We start from the raw sequence: 13488 nt of genomic DNA on the forward strand, positions 1-13488 counted from the left end.
TGTATGTCATGAACACAAAAGCACAATATATTTCATATATTTAATGGAATAACCAAGGCACATTGTTGAACACACTGTTGCCTCTCAGATAATAATTGTAATGGACACCCTCAGATGTGCAGAAGCTGCTAAATCCTACATGGAATATTACATATCTGTCAGATAACTCAGAGAGCCAAATAAAAACTCCTTAATAGAGCTGGGCAAATTTTTTTGGCAAAAACTTTTTTTGGGGGCTAAAAATGCAGTTTCTAGTTGATCGATACATTTTGTGAATTGGTGTTGAATTCGCCCAATTCTTTCACTTAATAAAAATTGGAAAAAATTGAAGTATTTTGTTCCAATATTTTCAAAACTTTTTTGATTTGAAACTACTTTTCATTTGTAAATTTTCTTCAAATTTATTTAAAAATGTAACCCCCACCCCCAAGCCCCTGAGTAACAAAATTAAATCAATTCCCCACTCAACCCCATCCAGATTTTTTTCAACTTTTTGGTTCATCAAAAAGTTGCATTTTTTTTTTATTATTTCCACATCAGTCGGCAAATAAAAAAAAATCAGGTATTTGTAAAGCTCTAGTCCTTAACCCAGGGACATCTTATGGGCTTGTGACGCTCTCCGTAGGTCCATAAGGGCAGAAGGATGATCTTGTGCTTACAGCACCACAATGGTGATCAGAAGCCCAACGCCTTCATTTAATAACTAATCTAAGCACAGTTCAATACAATTTACTGGTACCAGTTAGACATCTTCATTTTATGTAACCGGTTAAGAACATACACAATAAAACATCACACAGCTAGTATCTAGCTTTAAATTTCACGGAGATCTCTAATGAAACACTGCACCCTAACTGTAATATCATTCAGCATGTATTGGCCAGGTGAATAGTATTGCCTTGCTATACTTATGTTGGCAATAGTCAGACAGGAGGAGAGAAATAAGTACAAATTATATATATTTCCTTGATTTTTATATGAAGATATACTAGATAAAGATACAGAATTACAGATAGATCTCTCTCGCTCTCCAGCTGGCTATGTATAACTAGCTAACATACCTATATTACTAGCTAGTACTGTTAATCAGTAATATGTTGCACTTCCCCATGATGACCTCAACGCACTTACAAACAGTAATTAATTAAACCTGTGAACCTGCTTGTGAAATAGGTAGTCATAAAATAATTATACCTGTTTGACAGATAGGGCGAGTGACTTGTTCGTGGTCAAAAAATTAGTAATGCTGGGAGTAGAAGCCTGTAGGCCTGACTTCAAGTCCTTTCCTCTAATCCTTAGAAAATACGCACTTGTTGGAGGTTGTTTAGGGTGTGCAATTTCAGCTAAGAATTCTTTATTCCATTCCGGCAATGCTAATCTCACTTACTACTCCTTGTTAGGTTATAGTGGATAATGAAATCACTAGAAGGTGGGTGAGGTAATAACTTTTATTGGACCAACTTCAGCTATTGAGAGAGACAAGCATTCCCTTTACACTTAGCTCTCTCCCATACAGCATGTGATAGTACTGTCAGATTCCCCAGATACGGTTAGATAATCTTATAGCAGCAGTTGGCCTGGATGGATATTTTTTACCTATGCTTAGTCTGGAGACTGATTCATGTCTTGTCACCTGAAGACAAGATTACCGCAATGCATTTTACAGGGGATACACCTTAAATGAACCGGGAAATCAGTAACAGTTCAGGATGAAGTAGCAAACTTATTGAACAAGGGATCTTGCTGTGAGACCATAACACCAGCATTCTAGGACCTACACTGGCTGCTGGGGGGTTTCTGGGTGGAGCTTAAGCTGTTGTTTTTGACCTATAAACCTCTAAACTCATGAAATGGGGTTTCTGTTTTTGACCTATAAACTGGACACCCTCTCCCCCCATGCGTCATAACTACAGTCTGGGGAGACATTCCCCTCAGTTTAAAAGGGAGGGATCTGCTAGCAGGGTGTTCTCCATGAGGGCCTCTTGACTTTGCAAAGCCTCATCTGAAGTAGCCCAAACTTCAGGACATGCTGCAAAGCCCATCTGTTTGCCAGGGTTTTGTGGAAGGGAGAGGCTTATTGACATCTGGCATTTGTAGGTAAAACATTTTCCTAGTTTGGGGATTTGGGGGAAGGAAGGTTGCTGGTTTTACCTTACTGTATTTTTGTGACTGTATTTTTAGTTTGTGTAAAAGTCACTTAGTTCTGGTTGCCAACTTTCTACTTGCACAAAACCAAACATCCTTGCCCCTCCCCCTGCCCCACCCCTTCTCTGAGGCCCCTCCCCTGCTCACTCCATCCCCCCTCCTTCTGTCACTCGCTCTCTCCACCCTCACTCACTCATTCATTTCCACCAGCCTGGGGCAGGGGGTTGGGGTGCAGGAGGGGGTGAGGGCTCCAGCTGGGGGTGCAGGCTCTGGGGTGGGGCCAGAAATGAGAAGTTCAGGGTGCGGGAGGGTGCTCCGGACTGACGAAGTGGGTTGGGATGCAGGAGGGGGTGGGGGCTCCAGCTGGGGTTATGGGCTCTGGGGTGGGGCGAGGGATGAGAGGTTTGGGGTGCAGGAGGGGGCTCCGGGCTGGGGCGTGGAGCCAAGAGGTTCGAAGTATAGGAAAGTGCTCCGAGCTTAGGCAGGGGGTTGGGGTATGGGAGGAGGTATGGGCTCTGGGCTGGAGGTGTGGGTTCTGGGGTGGGGCCAGAAATGAGGGGGTCAGGGTGCAGGAGGTGACTCCGGTTTGGGGCAGTGGGTTGGGGTGTGGGGGGTGAGGGCTCTGGCTGGGGGTGCAGACTCTGGGGTGGGGCTGGGGATGAGAGGTTTGGAGTGTAGGAGGGTGCTCCGGGCTGGGACCGAGGGGTTTGGAGGGCAGGAGGGGGATCAGGGCTGCGGCTGGGGGTGCGGGCTCTGGAGTAGGGCTGGGAATGAGGGGTTTGGGGTGCAGGACAGGGCTCCAGGCTGGGGCAGGGGGTTTGGATATGGGGGGGTGAGGGCTCCCACTGGGGGTACAGGCTCTGGGGTAGGGTTGGGGATGAAGGGTTTGAGGTGCAGGAGGGTGCTCTGGGCGGGGGCCGAGGGGTTTGGAGGGTGGGAGGGGGATCAGGGCTGGGGCTGCGATCCAGGAGGGGGTCAGGGGTGCAGGCTCCAGGCAGCGCTTACCTAGGCAGCTCCTGGAAGCAGCAGCATGTCCCCCCTCCAGCTCCTACATGGAGGCACGGCCAGGCAGCTCTGCGCACTGCCCCATCCTCAGGCACCACCCCTGCAGCTCACATTGGCCATGATTGCTGGCCAATGGGAGCTGCAGAGCCAGCACTTGGGGTGGCATATATGCATAGGAACCGAAAGGGAGACAAGCCGCTGCTTCCAGGAGCTGCACAGAGCCATGGCAGGCAGGGACCTGTCTTAGCCTTGCTGCGCCGCCTACCAGACTTTTAGTGACCTGGTCAGCAGTGCTGACCGGAGCTGACTGGAGCCGCCAGGGTCCCTTTTCAACTGGGCATTCTGATCGAAAACCAGACAACTTGCAACCCTACACTTAGTGCATGAAATAGATGCTCTTTATGTACCAGATATCAAAATAAATAAAATAAACTTAGGTATACATACATTCTTCATTTCATGGTGCCCATGTTGGCCCAAAGTAGCCCAGAATAACTCTGTCCATGGCCAGATCTACAGATGCAGGTGTGTGAAAGCAGAGTAGTATAGTGAAAGTTGTGTTGCCCTTATGACTCACAGAAATGCACAGCCATTTCAACTGATTCATTCCCCTCCTATCCGAACTCGCAATCAAAACTGTAAGGTACTTCTCAAGAGAAGCCACAGAAACCTCATTTCATGAATTATTTAAAACTGGACTGGAAAATTTACTGCGGGGCATGGTCCCACATTATCAAGGGAATGGACAAGCTGACCTAAAAAGTCTTTTCATCTCTAATTATTATGATGTAAGAGACTCATTGCAGCAAAACCAAAGAATGAATTAGCAAATAGATATGCCCACAGCCCTTGAGAACAAGACTGTGAGCTGATAGCAATTAGGCCTTTTTCTAACAAACAAAAGTACACAGGACACTAACTGAGGACATTAAAAATGGTTAAAAACTAAAATGGAAGTCAGCGGAAGCCTGTAGTGTTGTGTTCAAAGCCACACACACACAATGTGAAGTGAGGGTGCTTTAGAGACAGACAGAAGAATGCCTTTGGAGGCACTGGGGCAGCACCCTCTATGGGGAACTACTTAATTTCTGCCACAGTTGGCCTCCCGCTGCTAATGTGTGCAGAAGAGCAGAACAACAGCCCTACCACTACCAAATGCTATTTGTTGTGCTGACAAATCATTGTGCTGTGCACTTATGATGGGGTGAAGTATATGCCCTGTACAGAGGGCCAGCACAAGGCCCATATGCCACTCATGCTCAAGATAGGCCTAGATGGGACTTAAATGATGCATAAGAACCGTGCAAACCCTCTGCTCAGGGTGAATTTCATCCAGGGTGCAGGTGAATGAGTCCCTGATGGCGTGGCTGATGTGATTAGGTCCTATGATGGTGTCACTTGAATAGATACATGGACAGAGTTGGCATTGGGCTTTGTTGCAAGGATAGGTTCCTGGGTTAGTGTTTTTGTTGTGTGGTTGCTGGTGAGTATTTGCTTCAGGTTGGGGGGCTGTCTGTAAGTGAGGACAGGTCTGTCTCCCAAGATCTGTGAGAGTGAAGGAGCGTCTTTCAGGATAGGTTGTAAATCTTTGATGATGCGCTGGAGGGGTTTTACATCAGCCACGCCATCAGGGGCTCGTTCACCCGCACACCTACCAATGTGATATATGCCACCATGTGCCAGCAATGCCCCTCTGCCATGTACATTGGCCAAACCGGACAGTCTCTACGCAAAAGAATAAATGGACGCAAATCTGACATCAGGAATCATAACATTCAAAAACCAGTAGGAGAACACTTCAACCTCTCTGGTCACTCAGTAACAAAGACTTAAAGGTGGCAATTTTGCAATAGAAAAGCTTCAAAAACAGACTCCAATGAGAAACTGCTGAACTGGAATTAATTTGCAAACTAGATACCATTAACTTAGGCTTGAATAGAGACTGAGAGTGGCTGAGTCATTACACATATTGAATCTATTTCCCCATGTTAAGTATCCTCACACCTTCTTGTCAACTGTCTGAAACGGGCCATCTTGATTATCACTACAGAAGTTTTTTTTCTCCTGCTGATAATAGCTCATCCTAATTAATTAGCCTCTTAGATTTGGTATGGCAACTTCCACCTTTTCATGTTCTCTGTATGTATATATATCTTCTTACTATATGTTCCATTCTATGCATCTGATTAAGTGGGCTGTAGCCCATGAAAGCTTATGCTCAAATAAATTTGTTGGTCTTTTTGCGGATACAGACTAACACGGCTGCTACTCTGAAACTTTTCACACAGGGTCATTCAGTACCTGGCCCTAAATTAACAGTTTTCAGACTAATTCCAAATCAGCCGTTCTATTCTCAAATTTCTTGTCACTCTCCTTCTTACCTGTTGCTGGTTCTCCCTTTGAGAATGTAGCCTGGCCTGAATGCACTCCCTGGTCTCTTGAAATGCTTGTCTTTGAGACACCTCAGCTGGGTAATGAGTACACACTCCTACAATGTTTGTGCAGGAGAAGATGAGAACATTGGAGACCAGCTGCAACAAAAAAGAGAAATATGATTACAATTTGGAAACCTACCATCAACAACAGACAGAATACTTAAAAGCTCAGCATGTTATATGAATCATTCCACAATCCAACACATGATTGAGCTTAGTATTCTTCATTTCAGTGCATTTTACTTTGCTGTTCTTTGAAGTATAAACTTTTACACATGCCTTCAGAAGCGTATTTCTTCGCATTAATGTAAATGCTTTTCTCTAATTCTGTTAGCAATCAATTGTCTTAAAATTACTGTGTCAGAGACTTATAAAGAGGTTTTAATGTGACTATGTTTGGCTAGCTCAGAATTATGTAAAAGAATCTGAAGGAAGATTTTAACTATTACTGTTTTAAAACACCTGCATATACGGCATGAATATACTTTGAAAGATACATTAGCTTTCATATTCTAGATAGTGTTCACTTATTGCAAGGAAATAACTTTAGATTTCAATCAACTTCAAAAACTGGGAATTTTTTTTTTTATCACCCAGTCTCAGCTCTTTACGATGAGTTGAATTATAATGATTTTCAGATCACATCTTTATGTGGTCAATAATATGTTATATACATATGTGAATGTACAAATAGGTAGGGAGAGCTATATTGCTCTGTTGTTTTCCACAGTGACTATATTTCCCAATAAAATAATTACATCTCTCTCACTGGTAATTAGAGCTGATTAGAAAACAAAATAATTAAACATTTTCAAAAAAAATTGGCGTTGAATTTTTTTTTTTAAGAGAAATTTTCAAATCAGTTCTACCAGTAACATTGAAACAAGCATTCTTCCCATTCTTCTGTACCATCAGCCACTTGCGAGCTAGCCAGGATATACTGTATCTTCCTATAGAGACAGACTTGTGCGAATACAGCTCCTATTTCTAGGGGAACAGAATATCAGACTTGTAACAGTCTCATAGATATAAATCTTGGAAGTACTTTTTTCTGAATGGCTTTCTGTAATGCAACAACAATTCAAATGTAATCCCCCCACCCCATCCCCTGTAGATACAGAGCCAGATTCTGACAGGCACATGCACAGGTGTAAATCAAACCCAGAAAGCAGCAGTGGGTGTTCAGAACTCAGGCTGACTACTCAAGTAGTGGCAAAATCTAACTTTAACAAGATGCTGCTATCATGCTAGAGTAGACAGTATTACGGGATTGCATGTCAATGCACACACACACTCCCTGTCCCAGGAACAGTCTCTATTTACAACTCCCATCAGGATTATTCTGACACTAGGGATAAATCCATGCGCTGGAGGCAGCAGACAATTGCTGTATAATGACTCTGCCCCCATTATGAGGAATTGGGAACAGAATCCTGGTCCTTCAGCTCCAAAAACCTATCACAGCTTCGGCTAAGGGGGAACTCTTTGGAGTGGTAGGTACTTTATCCTCCTTGCGGACCAGTCATTACATGAGAATATCATCCACTCACACACACAAAGTGAGTATATTCCATACCTAGTGCATGGGTTGCTTGCAGTCAGAATTAGGCACATATTAATGCTAGTTTTGCAGTGCATGAGCGCATTTTTAGGGAGTGGTTACACTGCTTTCCTTGCATTCAGGATTTGTTTCACAGCAAAGAACAAAAATCTAAAGATCTTTAATTTCCCCCCAGCTACTGCTAAAACAGTTCTGTAATTAATGAGGACAAGAATGATATTACATCAACACAGTAAAAAAATACAAACCACTAAGACTTAGTTCTTCCAGGTCTTTGGAGGGCCAGTAAAACATAGTTGTGTGTCTTTAATATCTTATAACATCGGAAAATCTAGCATGTAAGCAAATCAAGCAGATCTAATTTGAGCAAAAGTAAAGGTAACAAAATTTTGTGGAAAAATGTGTTTTGTTAGAGTCCTAATTCTAGAAGGATATTTGGTAGAAACACTTGTTTATAGACACTGAGGAAAACATTGGTTTTTTAGAATTATTTCCCCCCCAGAAAACATAAGAACATTGATGTTCATCATCATAGAAAAGGAAATTCAATAAGGAAATGGAAGTAAGGACTTCCCTAGGAATTACAGAGAGTTCTGCATGTTGCTTCATAAATGGGTTGATTGTGATGGACAGCCTGTGAATCCGGAATGGTTATTACAAACAAACTCAATGAATTAACACTAAATAGCACTGTTTGCATCATCTGATTAAACTGACTCCAGAATTCTCTGTATTGAAACTACTTAGTTACACATTAAGCAGAACATTTATCAGTATGCATAAAATATAGTCCAAAACACACATACACACCATATTTTACATAAATATATAATACACGACTGTTCCACTTTACAATATTGCATTGTAATTTTAAAATACAAATAAGTTCGGGCTTAATGATGTTTGTAGTTGCCACAGTGCAAATGTAAAATAAATCTCCTGAGGACAATGGACTTGCTCTCAATTTAAACATGTGTTAAGTGAGAATAGACTCAGAACTTGTCTATACAGAGGCACCCAGGAAAGTTAAGACAAATCAACTAAAGCTGTGAAGTTAACGCACTGTTAAAGGACATTAAATCTCTGTGTGGATGCTCTCATTCAAAAGTGAGGTGACCTTAGTTTGCTGTAGCTTAATCCTTCAAAGGGATAAATAGATTCATTTTAACAATCCTGAGAGTCCTCATGTAGACAAGCCTTCTCTAGGCAGGTTAGACATTGCGCAGTGAATACAACAGGGGTCCACTCATTGGACAGTGGGAAGACCTCACTTCTGCAATGAGCTCTAATGCAGGCACATCTCTGTGCCAACACAAAGCCCCACTGAAGTCAGAGGGGGTCCACAGATGCAGATATCATTGCAGCACTGGTGCTGTAAGTAGCTCAGCTGCCTCATTCATGGCACACCATCCAGGTGTGCATGGAGACAGATGATATCCAACGGGTTCAACAAACAAACATTATCAAAGTATATATGGTACTGAAAGTAGTAACATGATTTTCAGAGACCCCATTAACTTCATTTCAGACAAACCCACAGGACTGCAGAGACTGATTTACGAAAGACGCTCAGAAAAATCACACTCCACAAGACTGAGATAAGTTACACTGCAATGAACATTCACCAGCAATGGATGTAAGCCGGTATTTACTCTCCCAAACGAAAACTGTTTTAGACTGTAATATTACATGGCTTGAACAAAAAAAAGAAATCTACAATATAATGTTGAGACTATCAAGACTCTGCAAAGATTTAAAGCTCAGCTCTTGCTGTTCAAAGCAACATTCAGCATTTTGCTTTGGAAATATTTCTCTTGGGCCTCACAGTTCATCTGATGTTCCTAAAATAATGTGAGGGATGGTGTGTGGGGAAGAATACTTTATTTGGTATTTGATTAAAATCACTTTGTTCACAGGTGTTTTAAAAATAAATTAAGGCAAAATTAAAGATTTTCTGTCTCAATAATTTTTCCATAGCCCTCTGTCTACTTAATGCAAATGAATTTATATCCTGTTTGCCAAATGGTACTACTGTACTTGCTTATCAGGTTCCTTGCGGTTTTGCTATGGTAACGAGCTACAGTCCCAGGAGGAAGGAGATGATGTAGATATTAAAACTGGTTCCCTCAGCTCCATGGCCCGAAAACAGAAAACATATTATTGGCAGTTATTTCAGGCAATTTATACTTGTAAAAATGTTCTTAAGAGGCAATGGGAAAATGTAGGTTTCTATTTTGGGGTTGGATTCTCTCTCCGCTGCCCTCTAAAACATTCGACCATGAGGTCTACCCATAGCCCTCTGATTTTGGTGAAGGCTGTTGCACTTATTTATTAGTTGTATCTATCAAAGATACCTATTTGGCCCCCATTACCAGAGTGCTTGGGCACCTGATAATTAATGTATTTATTCTCACATTACCACTGTAAGGTAGAGAAGTGCTACCATTTCCATTTTACTCAGGCACGGAGAGATCCAGGGCCAGATTTTAAAAGTATTTCAACACTTAAAGATACAGACAGGCACCTAGAGGGATTTTCAACAGTGTCTAGGCACCTAACTCCCATCGAAATTGATTCATTTTTCACTGCTTGGAAAATAAAAATACACTACGCAGTTTCTAGTCACTTTCACTTAGATTCTTACACACTAGCAAAATGCTGTAGTGTTTGTATTGAAAATAATGCAGAAAATTTTGCTTCAAATATTGTTTCCTTGGAGATTTAAGAAAAATCTTTCGGTTTTGTTTGTTTTAGATGTTCTGAAAGCTTGTTAACACAAAATAAAAATTGGAAGAGAAATTTAAAGCAATGCCATCTCTTTAAAAATCAGAGAAATGTAGGGCAGGAAGAGACTGCAGGAGGTCATCTAGTCCAACCTCTGGCACTGAGGCAGAACCAAATATACCTACCTACACCATCCCTGACAGGTGTTTGTCCAACCTATTCTTAAAAATCTCCAATGCTGGGGATTCCACAACCTCCTTTCTTGGAAGACTATTCCAGTACTTAACTATCCTTATATCTATCTAACCTAAATCTTCCTTGCTGCAGATTAAGCCAATTATTTCCTGTCCTATCTTCACTGGACACAGAGAACAATTGACTGCCAGCCTCAGGTCCCCCCAGAGTCTTCTTTTCTCAAGACTAAACATGCCCAGTTTTTTTAACCTTTCCTCATAGGTCAGGTTTTCTACAATCTTTTATCCTTTTTGTTGCTCTCCTCTGAACTCTCTCCAATTTGTGCACATCTTTCTTAAAATGTGGTGCCTAAAGCTGGACATACTACTCCAGCTGAAGTCTCCCCAGTGCCAAGGAGAGTGGGACAATTACAAGCTGTGACATATGACATTCCTATTAATATACCCCAGAATAATATTCACCTTTTTCACAACTGCTTCACATTGTTGGCTCATGTTGAATTTGTAATCCACTACAACCTCTGATCTTTTTCTGCAGGACTACAGTCTAGTCAGTTACTCCCCCTTTTACATTTGTGCATTTGATTTTTCTTTCCTACGTGCAGCATTTTGCACTTTATTGAATTTCATTTAACTGATTTCAGTTCAATTCTCCAATTTATCAAGGTCATTTTGAATTCTAACCCTGTCCTCTGAAGTGTTTGCAACCCCTCCCAGGTTGGTTTCATCTGCAAATTTTATAAGCATAAGCATATAAGCACTCCAAGCTATTAATTAAAATATTGACTAGTACCAGACACAGGACAGGCCCCTGCAGGAGCCCATTAGATATGCCATTCCAGTTTGACAGTAAACTATAGATAAAATGTCACAAAATTGATGGCTCAGATGTGACATGTAAGATCAAGTAGTAATCTGTTGTTTCAGCGATTCAGGGAAAAGCCTAGTGAAACCATCACAAACAAAATAAAATATCAGTGTGAATCAATATGCTGTTTTTAACCTTCTGCGTTTGTATCTTATTATTCAAACACCAGGATGCTAGTTAATATATGATAAAGAGATGGCAATATGTTTAAGAGTCACTGTCAGGCTAATTTATGTTAATTCCTCACCTGTCTTACTGCTAACAATGAAGGTTGTTAAAGTGAAAAGATTCATTTTTTAAAAAGCTTCTATTTACTTTTGACCCACTGTCAAAGGCTCACCCGAGCCCAGCACCCCCGATAGCGGGTTCACAAGTTTACAGAAAACAAACTAACGCTGAACTCAAAATAACTAACTGGGTGTTAAAGTCCATAACATAAACAACAGTCTTTCACAGAGGTCCAGGGCATATACTGTCAAGGTCAGGCCCTGACCGGAACAGGTTATTTGGATTAGGGCAGATCCTTCCTTCCCTGTCCTGGCTTCACCCAGAACTGGCCCTTAGTAGAAGCAGCCAGTCTTTTTTAATCTGGCCTGTTGGGCCCTGACTGGTCTCTGCATGCTCCCGGCACTTTAGGTGCTGGAGGACCAATTCTTGCTGGTTCTGCCTGCAGCCAGTCGTGGGAGGCTAATTCTAGAGAATACCTAGAAATCTGAACTCACTGTGCTCCCCCTTCCAGCAGGTCATCTTTTCAGGGCAGGGTGTGCCAAGGCACGAGAACCACCGGCAGGGGGCAGCAAATCCCTGGTACACCCCATCACACCCATTCTTTACTTTTTCATGTCATTCTGCTTCAAAAGTACAATTAGATTGGTCAATTACATTCTTACCTTTTAAAAAAATATTTTACTGAAATCAAAACAAAATTCATTAAAATATGTATTATTCAGATGATATAGGATTTTGTAAAATCCTATTTAAAAATTCTGAATTTTGGGCTTATGCTGACTAGGAGTTATTCATCACTGGCACAGTTTGAAACAAGGAGAAGGCAAGCACATCACGTAGGGAAATCTAAGAAGCCATGCAAAGCACAATCTACTGCCAACAGAGAATTACACATCCTTTCTTTTTGGAGTTCAGCACAGCTCTAGCTATGCTTCCCAGCTCTCATAATACTCTTATTCACTGGGAATCCATTGTCAAATTAATTATCATTATAACGGCATGGCTAAAAGGAGACACGACAAGTGAGTTTCTAGAATGCATCTTATGGGGCCTGTATGGTGAGTCAACAAGATCTAATTATTTTACTAAATGTGCACACATTATGAGTAGCCAGTGCCAGATTTAGGGGCAGGTAACCCAGGCGACCCACTGGGGGGGCTGGACTTGGGGTGCCGTTTTTGTTGTTAGCAACAAAAGGGAAAATAGAATGTTTGAAGTAAAATGTTTCAGGTATTCCGTGGATACGTGGTTCCCAGCCAATGGGAGCTGCAGAACGGACACTCAAGGAAGGGGCAGTGTGCTGAGCCCCCGTGACTGCCCCTGCGCCCAGGAGCCAGAGGGACATGCTGGCTGCTTCCTGGGAGCCGCACAGAGCAGAGTAAGGAACCTGCCAACCCCGACTTTTAACGGCCCAGTTAACGGTGCTGACCAGAGCCACCAGGGTCCCTTTTTGACCGGGTGAAAAGAGAAACAATTTTTTTTATTTGCTTATATATGACATGAATAAACACAGATTTACAGATCCTAGCGTGTAAATTTATCGTCTTATATGACAGGGATAAATCATGCATGCAAATCATGCATCAAAGTCGTGAAATGGGCCACAAATGCAATAAAAAATAAGGTATTCAAAAGTTTAACAAATGAGGGGGAGGGACAGCACCAAAGACATCCTCGCTCGGGATGCCATTTGGTCTAGGGGCATAGCTTTACTCATGAAAGTTCCCCTCTTTTTCTAATATTTTTAAAAGAAAAATCTATATAAATTTCCTAATTCTATCTAGAATACAATCAAGGCACAATGTATGACCAGCAACAGATGCTCTGTTTATCCAGCTATTTCTATAATACAGCTATATCTAAGTACTGATAGTTAGACATATTCCAAATGCTTGGCTGTGAAGAATCAAAAGTACAAATATTATGTGAAACATTTTTTTTAAAAGGTCTTCATTAGAAATTAAATTGAAGACTGGCTCTAGCTTTTAAAACATTCTATTAAGCAGCAATTAACTCTGGGCTACCTCTTTATAGACTACCTAATAAAGAGCTGGAACAGTTACATAACCAGAGGTGCCACTACGATTAAAAGAAAAAGAAACCATTAGCAACTAGCTGCAAGATCAATTTCTGTATTTTTTCTGCACATGAAATGTTGTCTTTAGTCCCAGAGAGCAACTATCCACTACAGCCATAGTTTAGCACAGTGTCAATATGGTCAAAACCTTAGATTGGATTAGGATGGCAATGATACAGTTATAGTCATATGATCCTCTCTTGGCCATTTGGATGGTGTTTCGGCAGTGAAACACATAATAAAAATAAATA

At 41.6% G+C, this 13488-nt stretch overlaps 1 protein-coding gene across 2 annotated transcripts in view; it reads right to left on the reverse strand.

Moving 5' to 3' along the window:
* Positions 1 to 13488, reverse strand: part of ADCY5 (adenylate cyclase 5) — a 343803-nt gene that overhangs the window by 138884 nt on the left and 191431 nt on the right. For both annotated transcript variants that reach the window (XM_074967144.1, XM_074967142.1), the window contains one exon: positions 5532 to 5681. In XM_074967144.1, the coding sequence (XP_074823245.1) occupies positions 5532 to 5681 (150 nt within the window). The remainder of the gene's footprint in view (positions 1 to 5531; positions 5682 to 13488) is intronic.

This window comes from Natator depressus, chromosome 11 (assembly GCF_965152275.1).
Source record: "Natator depressus isolate rNatDep1 chromosome 11, rNatDep2.hap1, whole genome shotgun sequence".
Classification (NCBI taxonomy): domain Eukaryota; kingdom Metazoa; phylum Chordata; order Testudines; family Cheloniidae; genus Natator; species Natator depressus.